The sequence below is a fragment of the Piliocolobus tephrosceles genome, chromosome 13, assembly GCF_002776525.5.
Source record: "Piliocolobus tephrosceles isolate RC106 chromosome 13, ASM277652v3, whole genome shotgun sequence".
NCBI classification, from domain to species: Eukaryota; Metazoa; Chordata; class Mammalia; order Primates; family Cercopithecidae; genus Piliocolobus; species Piliocolobus tephrosceles.
In genome coordinates, this window is record NC_045446.1 from 61,867,443 (window position 1) to 61,883,398 (window position 15,956).

Below are 15,956 nucleotides of genomic sequence, written 5' to 3' on the forward strand. Positions count from 1 at the left end.
CATGACTTGCTTGTTGCAGATATTCAACATATGGAAGTCAGTTGTTTGGCATTTTAAGTATTATTTTATGTGATCCCACATAGGAGAGCTTAAATATTTAAACAGTTTTATGCTTCAGTTGATTCCGAGTTCACATACTCTTTGGACCTTAGAGTATTAAAATTGATACATCTTCAGTTATCCTGGTGTAGCCAAAGAACCCAAATTTTATAGCCAAAGAGACTATCCTGATACTTTCCCTAGCTTTGTAAACTCAGGTAGATTGCTTATTGTGATACATCTTCAGCTATCCTGGTGTAGCCTAAAGAACCCAAATGTTTTAGCCAAAGTGACTATCCTGATATTTCCCCTAGCTTTGTAAACTCGGGTAGATTGCTTATTGTTTTTTGTTTGTTTCTTCATGAGACAGAGTATCGCTCTGTCACCCAGGCTGGAGTGCAGTGTCGCAGTCTTGGCTCACTGCAACCTCAACCTCCAGGGATCAGGACTTCTCATCTCAGCCACCCGATCACCTGGCACTACAAGCACATGATACCACACCCTGTTAATTTTTGCATCTTTTGTTTTGCCTTGTTGCCCAGGCTGGTCTCAAACTCCTGGGCTTAAGCGATCCTCTTATCTTGGCCTCCCAAAGTGGTAGGATTACAGGCACGATCCACCATGCCCAGCCCATTTTGGGTGTTTTGTGGTATTCTTGAAGTGTCTGCAAAATTTATATTTAGTTTTCTTATTGCCATTATATATATATTTAGTCACTTAGTATCATAAGGAAAGAACTTTGTACTTTGACATTAAGAATCCCAGGTATCTGGGTGTGGTGGCTCAGGACTTTGGCAGGCTTAGGTGAGAGGATTGTTTGAACCCAGAAGTTTGAAATCAGTCTGGGCAACATAGCAAGACCTGATCTCTACAAATAATTTAAAAGTAATTAGCCAGGTGTGGTGGCACGTACCTGTAGTCACAGCTACTACAGAAGCTGAGGTGGGAGGATTGCTTGAATCCAGGATTCAAGGTTGCAGTGAGCTATGATTATGCCACTGCACTCCAGCCTGGGTGACAGAACAAGATCCTGTCTCCTAAAAAAAAAAAAAAAAAAAAAAAGAATTCCAGGTGCTTAATCTGTATTTGTTTATGTATATCTACATGAATTTATTATGCTACTATATATCTTTTTAACATGAAGTTTTACATTAGTTCTAGTTTTCTCATTGCTGCCACCCAATTTAAAGTTCCCTTCCCAAGAAGCAAGCATACAAGTGGGTGTTGCTGGAGACTGGAATTTGATCTGATGTTGGCCTGAAATACTTCTCTCTCAGAGAGCAAGTTAGCCTTATATCTAACTGCAAGTAGGACAAGGAGTGAATAGAACAAGCAAGCATGCCAGTGTTCCACTACTTTCCTTGAGTTTTTCAGTGCTCTGCTTTTTTTTATTTCGGTCTTTTTTTTTTTTTTTTTCTGTTTTAATTTTTCCTTTCTTCCTTTCTCCCTCCCTCCCAAGTTTCGCTCTTTGTTGCCCAGGCTGGAGTGCAGTGGTGCGACCTCAGCTCACTGCATTCTTCGCCTCCCAGGTTCAAGCGATTCTTCTTCCTCAACCTCCCGAGTAGCTGGGATTACAACCACCCACCACCGCACCCAGCTAATTTTTGTATTTTTAGTGGAGACGGGGTTTCACCATGTTGGCCAGGCAGGTCTCGAACTCCTGACCTCAGGTGATCCGCCAGCCTCGGCCTCCCAAAGTGTTGGGATTACAGGCGTGAGCCACAGTGCCTGGCATAATAGTTCTTTTCCTTTGGCCATCAAATGTCACTTACTTTTTTTTGTTTGTTTGTTTTTTTCAACCAGAGTTTCACTCTTGTTTCCCAGGCTGGAGGGCAATGGCACAATCTTGGCTCACTGCATCCTCCGCCTCCCGGATTCAAGCGATTCTCCTGCCTCAGCCTCCCAAGTAGCAGGGATTACAGGCCACTGCCACCACACCCGGCTAATTTTCTGTATTTTTAGTAGAGATGGGGTTTCACTATGTTGGCCAGGCTGGTCTCGAGCTCCTGACCTCAGGCAATCCACCTACCTCCGGCTTTCAAACTGTTGGGATTACAGGCATGGAGCCACTGCTCCCAGCCATCACTTACTTTTTTGAGACAGTCTTTCTCTGTTACCTAGTTTGTAGTACAGTGGCACTATCTCGGTTCACTGCAACCTCTGCCTCCTGAGTTTAAGCAATTATTTTGTGCTTCAGTCTCTTGAGTAGCTGGGACTACAAGCATGTGCCACCACACCCAGCTAATTTTTGTATTTTTGGTAGATAATAGATTTTTTCCATGTTGGCCAGGCTTGTCTTGGACTCCTGACTTCAAGTCATCTACTCACCCCAGCCTCCCAAAGTCCTTGGATTACAGGTGTGAGCCACCTTGCCTGGCTGGATTTTTCATTTTTCTTTCAGCTCTCTATTTGGGAGTGTAAATTTGAAAGATACAAGAAGTTTATGGGAAACAGGCAATGAAACAAGAAGTGTACTGGGTTTGGAGTTTTGTATCTTCTTCTACTGTTAAATTACAGTTTAAGCCAACCAAGTTTTTTCCACTGTAGGTTTTGGTATCTTTGCGTGTCAAATAAAAGAAAAAGCTGATTAAGCCTTTCTCAAGAGTGTTTTATGGGATGCCTTTTACAGTCTGGGATGTTAATGGATATTCTTTGAAGAGAATGTTCTGTGGTTAAGTCTGGAAAAACACGAGGCTAAGCAGAGTTTAATAGGCTATTTACTGTAAGATTTAGACTCTTTGTTGTATCATATGTATGTTCTTCAAACCTATTTGACCATGAAGCTTTTTTCACACACACACACCCACACACACACACACACACCCACACCCACCCCTTCTCCTAGGAATCATGTTTGGTAGAAAAATAGTTTGGAAAAATTGTGCATTCTGATATGTTTTCTCTTTATATGATGATTTAGTTGCTGATTATTTCAGGTTATTTATTTATTTTTTCTGTTATTATTATTTTTTTGTCACAGGTATTGTTCTCACTAAGGTTGGTTACTATACTATTCCATCTATGGATGACCTTGCTAAAATTACCAATGAAAAAGGAGAGTGCATTGTCTCTGACTTCACTATTGGTCGGAAAGGTAAGTGTGAGTTTAGCATTTAGTGATTAAGCCAGAGAGTTGCACCTTATTTTTGTAATTAGGAAGCTTTTGGTAGCTGAATCTGTGTTTTCCTACATTTGGGCCCACCTTGGCCTGAATCTTAGATACTTTGATTGATAAGTAATAAAACAACAAAGACTGGAACCATGTAAAAAAAATTTTTTTTTTTTTTTTTTCTGTTGAGATGGGTTCTTGCTACATTTCCTGGCAGATCTCAACTCAGGGGCTCAAGCGTTTTTCCTGCCTCAGCCTCCTGAGAAGCACAGAGCCATATAATATTCTTTGGGCTTAGGTATACCTGTTTGGTGCTAGTAACTATTTGGGTCATTTTAATCTTCTGTAATTAAAGAAAATACTGGAAATACCAAGAACTACTGAGAAAATTGAATAGTAGGCAAGAGATGTGTAACACTTAGCATCAACTTCATGTTATTAAGTTATTACTGATAATTTTCTTGTAGGGAATGTCACTGTGCTATATTGTATTAAAAAGAGCTCAGGCATTTCAACCCATATGCCAGGCCAAGTACAAAGGTTTGTTTATGTAACAGCATTGTAGATAGATGGGAAGAGATTTAAGAAGGTTGTTTTGAGGCTAATGGAAGTTTTATAAAAATGCAGATGTTAGGCCTGTCGCAGTGATTCACGCCTGTAATCCTAGCGCTTTGGGAGGCCGAGGTGAGAGGATCACTTGAGCTCAGGAGTTCCAGACCAGCCTGGGCAACATAGTGAGACCTCACCTTTACCAAAAAGTAAAGAAAATTAGCCAGGCATGGTGATAAGTGCTTGTAGTCTCAGCTAGTTGGGAGGCTGAGGTGGGAGGATTGCTTCAGTTTAGGAGGTTCAGGCTGCAGTGAGCCAGGACAACTGCACTCCAGTCTGGTCAACAAAACAAGACCTTACCAAAAAAAGAAAAGAGAAATACAGATGTTAAATCAGGTAACAACATAGTTGAAGTTACTCCCTAAGTCCCCATTCTTACCAGTCTAGGAATTGCTGAATGATTTAAAATACTAATATTTAAAACTGTCTTTTCCTTGTGATTGTTTAATCACTATAGTTGTAAAGTAGGTATTTGCCTTTATACAGAATGAATTTTTAACTATTTGCTCTGATTTATAGGTTATGGTTCAATCTATTTTGAAGGAGATGTGAATTTGACAAATCTAAACTTGGATGATATTGTGCATATCCGAAGGAAAGAAGTAATTGTCTACTTAGATGATAACCAAAAACCGCCTGTGGGTGAAGGGCTAAATAGGTAAGAGTTTATGTACATCAGAAAATTATCAGCTAAATCATAGTTTTTTTTTTCTATCAACAAAAATGTATTTAGATGTATGCTTCTGTAGCTTGCTTTCCTTACTAGAGTGCATTTGTTGTCTCTGACTTAAAAGTATAAATGGCAAAGAAGAAATGCTGTGCTATGATTTTGAACTCCTTTTCCCTGGTTTTATTTTTTTATTTTTTATTTATTTATTTTTTTTGAGACGGAGTTTCACTCTTGTTGCCCAGACTGGAGTATAGCAGAATAACATCAGTTTACTGCAACCTCCAACTCCCGGGGTCAAGTGATTCTCCTACCTCAGCCTCCCAAGTAGCTGGGATTGTAGGTGCCCACCACCGTGCCTGGCTAATTTTCAAGACAGTTTCACTCTTTTGCCCAAGCTGGAGTGCAGTGGTGTAGTCTTAGCTCACTGCAACCTCTGCCTCCTGGGTTCAAGTTGATTTCCTGCCTCAGCCTCCAGAGTAGCTAGGATTATAGGTGCCCGCCACCATGTGCAGCTAATATTTGTATTTTTAGTAGAAACAGGGTTTTGCCATGTTGCCCAGGCTGGTCTCGAACTCCTGACCTCAGGTGATCCACCCAGTTCGCCTCCTGATTAGCTGTGACCACAGGGATGCACTACCATGCCCGGCTAATTTTTATATTTTTTGTAGAGATGAGTTTTTGCCGTGTTGCCTGCCCAGGCCGGTCTCAGACTCCTGAGCTGAAGTTTTTGGCCTGCCTTGGCCTCCCAAATTGTTGGGATTATAGGTGTAAGCCACCTTGCCCAGCCTTAAATGATTTTCAGTAAGGTATAAAAATTACTTGGGGGTAGGGTGGTGTGGGGCACACATAAAAAAACTAAAAAAGAAAAAGTATTTGATCGGGAGAAGACAATCTCTGCAACAAAGGATGCTGGCAAACTGGATATCCACATACAAAAGAGTGAAGTTACACCATATACAAAGATTAACCCAAAATGGATAAAATACCTAAGTGTAAGATCCAAAAATGTACAACTCTCAGAAGAAAACACAGAGGAAAAGCTTCGTAACATTGGTTTTGGCAATGATTTCTCAGATACAACATAAAAGAGTGTAAGCAACAAAAGCAAAAATAGACAAATGATACTCCATCAAACTGGAAACCTTCTGCACAGCAAAGGACAAGTGAAAAGGCAACCTATAAGAATAGGAGAAAATATATGCCAGTCATATTTGATAAGAAGTTAATAGCCAGAATATAAAGAATCCTGCAATTCAACAGCAATGACAAAATAATAACCCATTTAAGAAAAGAGCAAAGAAAATGGGTGCAGTGGCTTATGCCTGTAATCCCAGCACTTTGGGAGGCAGATAAGTGAGAATTGCTTGAGGCCAGGCTGGTCTCAAACAGAGGTTACAGCGAACTGTGATCATGCCACTTCATTCCTCCCTGGGCAAGAGAGGGAGACCCTGTCTCTGAAAACAAAAAACAAGAAAATATTGGCAAAGGACTAGAATTGACATTTCTCCAAAGGTATACAAATGACCAAGAAGTACATGAAAAGATGCCCAACATCACTAATCATTAGAGAAATGCAAATCAAACCACAGTGAGGTACCATACCCATTGGGATGGTTACTAGAAAAAAAGATGGCCAGACTTGGTGGCTCATGCCTATAATCCCAATACTTTGGGAGGCCAAGGCACGTGGATCACTTGAGCCCAGTCTGGCCAACATGGCAAAACCCTGTCTCTACTAAAAGTACAAAAATTAGCCAGGTGTGGTGGCGGGCGCCTGTAGTCTCAGCTACTTGGGAGGCTGAGGTACGAGACTCACTTGAACCTGGGAGGCAGAGGTTGCAGTGAGCTAAGAATGTGCCACTGCACTCCAGCCTGGGTGACAGAGCGAGACACAGTCTAATAAGAAATTAACATGTGTCTGCCAATGTGGAGAAATTGGAACCTTTGTGCGCCATTGGCAGGAATGTATAACAGTGCAGCCACTGTGGAAGACAGTATGGTGATTCCCGTAAGAGTTAAAAAGAGAATTACTGTCTGATCCAGCAGCTCCGCTTCTGGGTATATATACAAAATTGAAAGCAGGATCTCAAGCATTTGTATATCCATGTTCATAGCAACACTATTCACAACAGCCGGTAGGTAAAAGTCGCCCAAATGTTCATTGATAAGTGAATGGGTAAACAATGTGATATATACATGCAATAAAACACTATTCAGCCTACAGAGAAGATTAACATGGCCCGCACAAGGATAACACACAAATTCATGAAGTGTTCCGTATTTTTTATTTTAAAAATTAAAAAATATATATTATTCAGCCTCAAGAAGCAAATTCTGATATATGCTACAACATGGATGAACCTTGAGGACACACTAAGTGAAGTAAGCCAGTCACAAAAAGACAAATAGTATATCGTAATGTATCTGGGATAAGTCAACTTCATAGAAACAAAGTAGAGTGGTATTTGCCAGGGGATCCAGGAAGCAGGAAATGGAGAGCAGCATCTACCTATCACATCCTCATCACTGTGTTTAGGTGTAAGGCATACAAAATTAATAGATACAGCACTTGAACTCTGGTGTTAATATTAGAAGTGGTACACTACCACTCTTTTTCTTTTTTTTTTTTTTTTTTGGAGACAGAGTCTTGCTCTGTCGCCCAGGCTGGAGTGCAGTGGCCAGATCTCAGCTCACTGCAAGCTCCGCCTCCCGGGTTCACGCCATTCTCCTGCCTCAGCCTCCAGAGTAGCTGGGACTACAGGCGCCTGCCACCTCGCCCGGCTAGTTTTTGTATTTTTAGTAGAGACGGGGTTTCACCGGGTTAGCCAGGATGGTCTCGATCTCCTGACCTCGTGATCCGCCCGTCTCGGCCTCCCAAAGTGCTGGGATTACAGGCTTGAGCCACAGCGCCCGGCACCACTCTTGTAGTCATCTTCACACCGATATTCCTGATACTTCATTTTCCAAGCATTTGTTTTTAGTAAATAGGTAGTAGCTGTTCTTTATTATTATATAGTACAGTAACCCTTTAAGACCTACATAAGGCTTGGTTCGTACCACTGGACTGTAACTTAAGTTAGTGATTCCTAGCTTAAGTGTGAAAATTAGATTGGAAATAATTGATGTACTGTGGTAATTTAAATAAATGTGATCTGACTCTAGAACCATATACTGAGTTAGTTAGTGTAGGAATGACTCCTTGCTCTTAGGCTTATGGGGCAAAACTCACTTTATGACACATGCAGAATAATTCCAAGGCAACATAGTTACCATTATTCACTATTTATGTGTCAGGTGGCTTTCTGGTCTTATATATGAAGCGTTTTTACTTTAACTGGTTACTTTAATTGGTTATGTTTTACAGGAAGGCTGAAGTTACATTGGATGGAGTTTGGCCAACAGATAAAACATCTCGTTGTTTAATAAAGAGCCCAGATCGCCTTGCTGATATCAACTATGAAGGAAGATTGGAAGCAGTTTCAAGGAAACAGGGAGCTCAATTCAAAGAATACCGGCCTGAAACTGGTTCTTGGGTGTTTAAGGTATAGTCATTTAACCCAGTTCAGACTTTTATAAACTATATTTGGGGTCATAAAACATTTATGTTGGAAGAGATCCTTTCCTAAATTCTATTGATTGATTGATGGGGGTCTTACTTTGTTGCTCAGGCTGGAGTACAATGGTAGGATCATAGCTCCCTGCAGCCTCAAACTCCTGGGCTAAAGCAATCCTTCTGCCTCAGCCTCCCAAGTAGCTGGGACTACAGGCATGAACTACCATGCCTGGCTACTTTTTAAAAATTTTTGTAAAGATGGGATTTCTCAGTGTTGACAAGGCTGATCTCCAACTCCTGGGATCAAGCAATCTTCCCTCCTTGGCCTCCCAGAAGTACTGTGATTACAGGTGTAAGCCACTGCACCCATCCAAATTCTCTTTATTTTTTTAAATTTGGAAAGAGATGTACAGATACATTATGATTCGCTCCAAGCTACAAACCTAGTTAAAATTCAGCAGTAATGAGCTCTTTATAAACTCTGTGGACTCATGATTGAAGTCCTCTACCCACCTCCTATGAGGATTTATAAATACATTTCTAAGGTGTAGTTTTTGTAATGTTTGTTATCATTAGGGACTTCAGTAATTCATCAGGCAGTTTTCTGTTGGATCAACTCTTCCTATGTAATTGTCATTCTTACTTTTAAAGATTTTTGGATATGAAGAGGTTGACTGTCCTTAGATTGTCAACCTTTTTGGATATGAAGAGGTTGACCTTAGATTGTCAACCTTTTTGGATATGAAGAGGTTGACTGTCCAATGATTTCCTCCCATTCTAGGCTGGTTGAATTTAACTTGTTAAAGGCCCTTGTGTAGATAGAGGTAACAGGCAATATATGTCTGTGAAAATCGTCTTTGGATTAAGTTTCCTATATTAATGATTACAGTTTAAGTGACATTTTAATGTATATTATGTAATATTTATTAATTTACTAGTGTGAGCAACTAGTACATACATCAAACGTCTTCTAAATCTTACATAAAAGTGTGATAGGTGACATTTTGCTTCAAATACTTTGATATTTCTTCCTTTTTCTTTCGTTTTTCTTAAGGTAATGCTGCGAGATTGCAAAGGCAGGTATTGTGAAAGCATAATGTTTAAGCTGATTTTGTGGGGTTCCTCTCTTCCTTAGGTCTCCCATTTTTCTAAATACGGCCTTCAGGATTCTGATGAAGAGGAGGAGGAGCATCCATCTAAAACTAGTACAAAGAAGTTGAAGACTGCTCCTTTGCCTCCTGCAGGCCAGACTACCCCCTTGCAGATGGCTCTTAATGGCAAACCTGCACCTCCACCTCAGGTAGAGAAAGGACAGTGAATTTGAATGGAATCCGGGATACCGAAGTTGAAAGCAAGTCATTCAGCTAATACAAAGCTGTTTTATGACCCTTGGAACTTTGAAGAGTACAAACATTGGCAATCACGTTGAAACAAGTACAAGGGAGGGCGTGAGGTCATGCAGGCGTCTGTCTTTTTACTTGAGAGATTTAAAGAATTATCTTGCTGTTTGGATTATTCCTCTACACACTGTCATTTTTAAACCCTTCATTCTCTCATTTGGATTTGCTGAATTCTGTGCTCAGTGATTAACTTAAGATTTGCTCATGTGGGTTCATGCACAGTAAATTCTGCTTTTATGGAATACCTGATGTGCAGTTTAATCTTTTTCTTTACCTCCATGTTTTTTAAAAGTTAAATTAGCTTTCTGAAAGGGTTTTTAATCTCCATTTTTTTCAAGTTGTTTGCATATACTTGGGTAACCTTGTTATTTGTATTTTAATAGTACATAATCTTTATGAAAAATAGTTTTGGAATGTAAATGAATTATTTGGCTTGGGGAGATTAGGGCCTACATTATTTATCACAATTACTATATCATTGATACGGGATTTCTTTGTAAAGCATCCTCTACCTTTCAGCTGCTGAAAGCTAGACCTTTGGGATTTTCCATGCTATAATTCTTATGGCTGCTGAAATGTGTGGTTTTTATGATTTATTAAACAATCTCTTGGGAGGCATTTTTGGAGAATGTGTGTATGTACATGTTTGCGCGTACAGGGTGAGGGGAGGGTATGATAAATGTGGGAAACTGGAAATATATTGACCTCTATGATTATAATCTTTGTAGCATTTAGAATGCCCCTAAGAAATCTCCATTGACAAATGAAATGCTATAAGTAGACTTGGTTTTCCAGTTATCTATATTCATTTTGTCTCATATGCTTTGTATCATCTCCTTCTTTCCTAATTTTTTATAATCTTACATATATATATTTCTTATAAATATATATGTATATTTCTGAGGGAAAGAGTCAGATGGCCTTATTTTCTGTAGTAAAAGTAATATGTAGGATCTTAAAGATACCTCTTTACAGTTGGCCCACCTGAAAAAGAAAAGCTTCATTTATGGACAGACAGGAAAATGTTTGTAATGTTGGCAATCAGTAGTTTCCAAGTTCTTTTTTTTTTTTTGAGATGGAGTCTGGCTCTGTCGCCCAGGCTGGAGTGCAGTGGCCAGATCTCAGCTCACTGCAAGCTCTGCTTCCTGGGTTTACGCCATTCTCCTGCCTCAGCCTCCCAAGTAGCTGGGACTACAGGTGCCCACCACCTCACCCGGCTAGTTTTTTGTATTTTTTAGTAGAGACGGGGTTTCACTGTGTTAGCCAGGATGGTCTCGATCTCCTGACCTTGTGATCCTCCCGTCTTGGCCTTCCAAAGTGCTGGGATTACAGGCTTGAGCCACCGCGCCCGGCCAGTTTCCAGGTTCTTTAATTGCCAGAATAGAAATAGTAGAAAAATAACTATAAACTCCTGTATTGACACTTGTGTATGTGAGAGCTCTTTGAAAAATTGAGCACCCAAAAATATCAGATCAAGGTTCTATCAAAAAGAGGTAGTAAGGATTTTAAATCGGCAAGTAGCTTTTTTTTTTTTTCTTCACTTTTTTTTTCCCTTCAGAAAGAGTCTCACTCTGTCGCCCAGGCTGGAGTGCACTGAAGCAATCTCGGCTCACTGTGGCCTCTGCCTCCCAGGTTCAAGCAGTCTCATTCCTCAGCCTCCCAAGCATCTGGGACTACAGGGCCGCACCACCATGCTCATTTAATTTTTTGTGTTTTTAGTAGAGAGTGGATTTTGCCATGTTGGCCTCAACTCGTGTTGTCTTGAACTCCTGGCCTCAAGTGATCCTCCCACCTTGGCCTCCCAAAGTGCTGGGATTATAGGCGTGAATTACCACACCTAGCCTGAAATGAGCAAGTAGCTTGGACTGAGGAAGTGGAAATGGGCTTTAACCTTTTGGTTGGGAAGAGCAGAAATGAGAGAAATGGATAGAGGTATTTACATATCCAGACTTAGGTTTTGTTTATTTGTATTATTTTCGAAGGCCTTGAGCTTGGTATGTTGGGGCAGAAATGTAGGACTCTAGAGAATTCTTTCATATTTATTGCTCACTGACCCAAGTGAGGCAGATGGGAAATGCCAGTGGGTTTGTTATTAGCACCAAAGACCCTGCATTTTACTTGGCATGGGGAAACTACTTGTGCCATTTGAGTAAACTGGAAACAGCAGTCTTCTCAGCTCTATGTCAAGATGACTGCATACTGTCACCCCTTAAAGAAGTTGATTGTACAACTTCATCTTATTTTTTTCATGTGGGAGAAAGGCCTGTTTCTTTAGGTATTTAGGAAGATGTGTATTTTTCTTTAATGGTCACATTTATTCCATTACCTTTTATATAATATCGTCAGTCCCTGTTTCCAGTTGGTTCTTAAGCCTCACTTTTGCTCTTAAAAAAAGCAAGTAAGTCTAAGCAACCAGAAAACATAAAGGTAACTACATTTTCATGTGATCTTCTCTCCTGTACCTTTTAGGTTAGTGAAAATGTTGGTTGGCAGATAAACCTTAGTCACACAGATGAATTAAGGTAGTTGCAGAGTGTTTTGTTCTGTGGTTAGAACATTAGTTTCAAAATCATGGTCTGGGATCCAATTTCCACCTGGCTGCATCAATGCCTTGGTAAGCTTGACTTAGATACCACAGATTTGGCATGGGGCTCAGGCATATTTATAGTGTAGTGCTTCTCCCCAGGTGGTTGAAATGTGCAATCAGGTTTCAAAACTGTGTTGAAAGACCTCAGGCCTTTGGCACTCGGATACTACGTGGTAGGTTTTTAGCTCAGCCTTCTAACTGAAGAGTGACTTGTGTTCAGTAACATCAAGACAGGCTAATTGGCTTGCTCAGGAACAGTATTGTTAACTAAGTGAATCCATTCAAATAAGTTAATAACTTTTTTTTTCCCTGAGGCAAAGTTTTCCTATGTTCCTAAGGCTGGTTGAACTCTTGGGGATCAAGCAATCCTTCCCACCTCAGCCTCCCAACTAGCTAGGACTGCAGGTGCATGCCATCATGCCAGCTAATTTATTTATTTATTTTTTTAGAGACAGGATCTTGCTAGGTTGCCCAGGCTGTTCTCGGATTCTTGACCAAATGAGTATCCTGCCTTGGCCTCCCAATATGATGGGATTATAGACCCGGAGCCACAGTGCCCTGCCTAAATAAGTTTTAAACTTTTTTAAAGGAAAAAGTGATTATATTTTGTGGAGAGGGTGTCTCAGTATGTTGCCTGTGCTGGTCTTGAACTTCTAGGCTCAAGTGATCTGCCCCAGCCTTGCAAAGTGCTGGGATTACAAGTATAAGCCACCACGTCCAGCCGAAAACATTCTTTACAGTTAGAAAACTAGTTCTTTTTGAGACAGGCAACAATAGTAGTTATATTGGATGAAACTGTTTACCTGAGAGGACAGTATGAAATATTTAAATGCCTGTTTGACCTTGAACTTGTCATTCACTGTTGAATGAGGGTGTCTTGATATATCTTACTTTTCCTACTGAATTAAGCAATGCTGTATCTTTAGGTATTGGCAGCCTTGTTTGAATGAGGAACAGTCTTTTGAGATATCTCAAGTCATTAAAGGTTTCAGTTTTGAAACCTTACCCTCCATATATTTAGAGAATCATTTTACATATATAATCTGTGCAGTTAGTATTTGTAATGGGCCATGCCATTATTTGGAAATAAATATGATGCTGCCTTCAAGAGATTAACTGTAGGAAAGGGAGGGTTAAAATGGTGTCCTAGTTGACTGCTTCTTCCTGTATGCCTTCCTTTTCCATAGACCTCCCAGTAGGCTTTCTCTTCCCTTTCCTCAGTTACCTCTGAGCCATCTTTTTTTTTTTTTTTTTTTTAGTACACTTTTCTTTTCAGGACTGGCCTAAAAAGGGTACCTGATCTGCCAAGATATCCAGGAAAATAAGTACATAGACAGCTTTGGGGAGTTTGTTGCAATTACTTAGATATACTTTAACAAAATTTACCTAGAAGGTATTCTAGGCACTTAACCATAGTTTCATAGTAATTCCCTTCCCCCTTGTCCACTTATTAGATATCTTGTAGCTTTGAAGTCTGTTTGTGTGAATAGAGTAAATAAAAACTTGATCTTTAGCATTCTTCATAAACATACTATAAGTCCCTTAGGTCTCTAATCTAGTTATTTAATGAAATCCTCTCATTTTATCTGAAACAGTGTTCACGGTAAGTATCTCTTGATATTAGCAGTATTTGGTGAATAGTGTAGTAAATTGGAACCACTCTTCCCCTCCTCGTTTTTTCTTTCCTCCCACTCCTCTTCTTATCTTTTTATAGTTTACTGCTTTCTCTACCATGTGCCAAGCACTGCATTAGGTAGTAGAAATAAGTAAATAAGTGTTGAACTTAGTGATGTGCTAGACACAGGAAACAGTAAGCCATAAACCATTTTATCAAGCCTTCACAATCTGTTGAGCCAAATATATATGTACTTATGAAGTAGGAGTTTTCCCACAGTTCTTAAAATTTATTTATTTTATATATATATATATATATATATGTTTTGAGACAGAGTCTCACCTTGTTGCCCAGGCTGGAGTGCAGTGGCATGATCTTGGCTCACTGCAACCTCCACCTACTGGCGTCAAGCAGTTTTCCTGCCTCAGCCTCCCGAGTAGCGGGGATTACAGGCATGTACCACCATGCCCAGCTAATTTTTGTATTTTGAGTAGAGACGGGGTTTCACCATGTTGGCCAGGCTTGTCTCGAACTCCTGACCTCAGTTGATCTACCCGCTCTGGCCTCCCAAAGTGCTAGGACTACAGACGTGAGCCACCGCACCCAGCCTATTTTGTTTATTTATTTATTTATTTTTTGAGATGAAGTTTTACTCTCAACCAGGCTGAAGTGCAATGGCACAATCTCGGCTCACTGCAGCCTCCACCTCTCAGGTTCAAGCAATTCTCCTGCCTCAGCCTCCTAAGTAAGTGGGAGTACAAGCAAGCACCTGCCACCACACATGGCTAATTTTTGTATTTTTAGTAGAGACAGGGTTTCTTCATGTTGGCCAGGCTGGTCTCGAACTCCTGATCTCAGGCGATCCACTCACCTCAGCCTCCCAAAGTGCTGGGATTACAGGCGTGAACCACCGTGCCCAGCCACTGTTCTTAAAGTTTAATGGGAGCCCTGGGTTTTATAACGACCAGGGCTTTTCCTCCTTCGGGATTTTTTTGTTTGTTTGTTTGTTTGAGACAAGAGTCTCATTCTGTTGCCCAGGCTGGAGTGCAGTGGCACAATCTTTGCTCGTTACAACCTCTGCTGCCTCCTGAGTAGCTGGAATTACAGGCATGTACCACTACATCGGCTAATTTTTGTATTTTTAGTAGAGACGGTTTCACCACCATGTTGGCCAGACTGGTCTTGAACTCCTGACCTCCAGTGATCTGCCCATCTTGGCCTCCCAGAGTGCTGGGATTATAAGCTTGAGCCATCACACCCGGTCTAGAATTTTTTTTGGTTTGAAAATATTTCAAATATTGGCTTAGTCATTTGCTAACATTTTAGGATATAGGTAGTTGAATTTGTATTGTACCAATTAATTTACAGTGTGTTTCAGCTTTGAGTGTTTACCCTTTTAAATCATAGACTGTCATAGTTGTCTTTGAAACTGCTTACTAAATGTAAATATAACTCTTGACATTTTTAAACATAAAGAGATTCTTCCCAGATTAAAATTGTTCCTAATATTATTACTTTGTTTTTTGGAAGAGTAGATAGTGCTCGTGTCTTACGTGGTACTGCATAAGTAGAGCCCAGCTAACCTTAGGATTCAGTAACCCAAAAGTTAAGTTCCAGACCCAAGATTGTGTTGACTAGAAATTTATTTCTAAATGTTTTTAAGAAAAAGCAAAGTTACTGGCAACTTTGATATTTGTACCTTTTGTTCTCTTTTTCCAGTGGCTTCTGGCTACAAGGCAGTGTTAGGAAAAGGTGACCCTGTGTAAATCAGAAAATTATAGTTGCTAGCTAGATCAAGTAAAGCATAATCTTTGTCTCTAAAGACCACCATTTGTTTCACTATGGGTGCGGGTTTAGGTCCCAGACACCAGGTCATAATATTAGAATGGGATGATTACATGAATCCTTATTTGGATCAGAGTACTTTTATAAGGGTTATTTTGGGGTAATTGATTTTAAATCACTCTAGCAAATCTGCTGCCTTACCTCACCATAGAATGGGCCAAATCTAATAATTGCTATATCATATTCTGAATAAAGTAAATCTGATTTAGAATCTCTTTGTCTGTTTGGTGTAATTTAATGCTGCTTTCCTGATCTTTCTGCTGTCTACAGAGCCAGAGCCCAGAGGTGGAGCAGTTAGGGAGGGTTGTGGAACTGGACAGTGACATGGTAGATATCACCCAGGAGCCAATTTTGGATACCATGTTAGAAGAGAGCATGCCTGAGGATCAGGAACCTGTGTCTGCCTCAACACATATTGCATCTTCACTGGGAATTAATCCACATGTCTTACAGGTGACGTCCTAACCCACCTTTTTTACGACAGAAAGCCAAACTAATATTTTATCTCCATTGCATAGGATCAGGTCTC

At 40.2% G+C, this 15,956-nt stretch overlaps 1 protein-coding gene and 1 non-coding gene across 9 annotated transcripts in view; both read left to right on the top strand.

Annotated features, from left to right (window-relative positions):
• The window catches only part of NUP98 (nucleoporin 98 and 96 precursor), a 124,334-nt gene that overhangs the window by 73,506 nt on the left and 34,872 nt on the right, over positions 1 to 15,956 (top strand). For all 8 annotated transcript variants that reach the window (XM_023209572.2, XM_026447484.2, XM_023209576.2 and 5 more), the window contains 5 exons: positions 3,020 to 3,133; positions 4,277 to 4,415; positions 7,792 to 7,969; positions 9,116 to 9,280; positions 15,698 to 15,880. In XM_023209572.2, coding sequence (XP_023065340.1) covers positions 3,020 to 3,133; positions 4,277 to 4,415; positions 7,792 to 7,969; positions 9,116 to 9,280; positions 15,698 to 15,880 — 779 coding nt within the window. The remainder of the gene's footprint in view (positions 1 to 3,019; positions 3,134 to 4,276; positions 4,416 to 7,791; positions 7,970 to 9,115; positions 9,281 to 15,697; positions 15,881 to 15,956) is intronic.
• Positions 6,610 to 6,712, top strand: LOC111540994. The gene has a single exon (XR_002731128.1). It is a non-coding gene; the product is annotated as a U6 spliceosomal RNA (small nuclear RNA).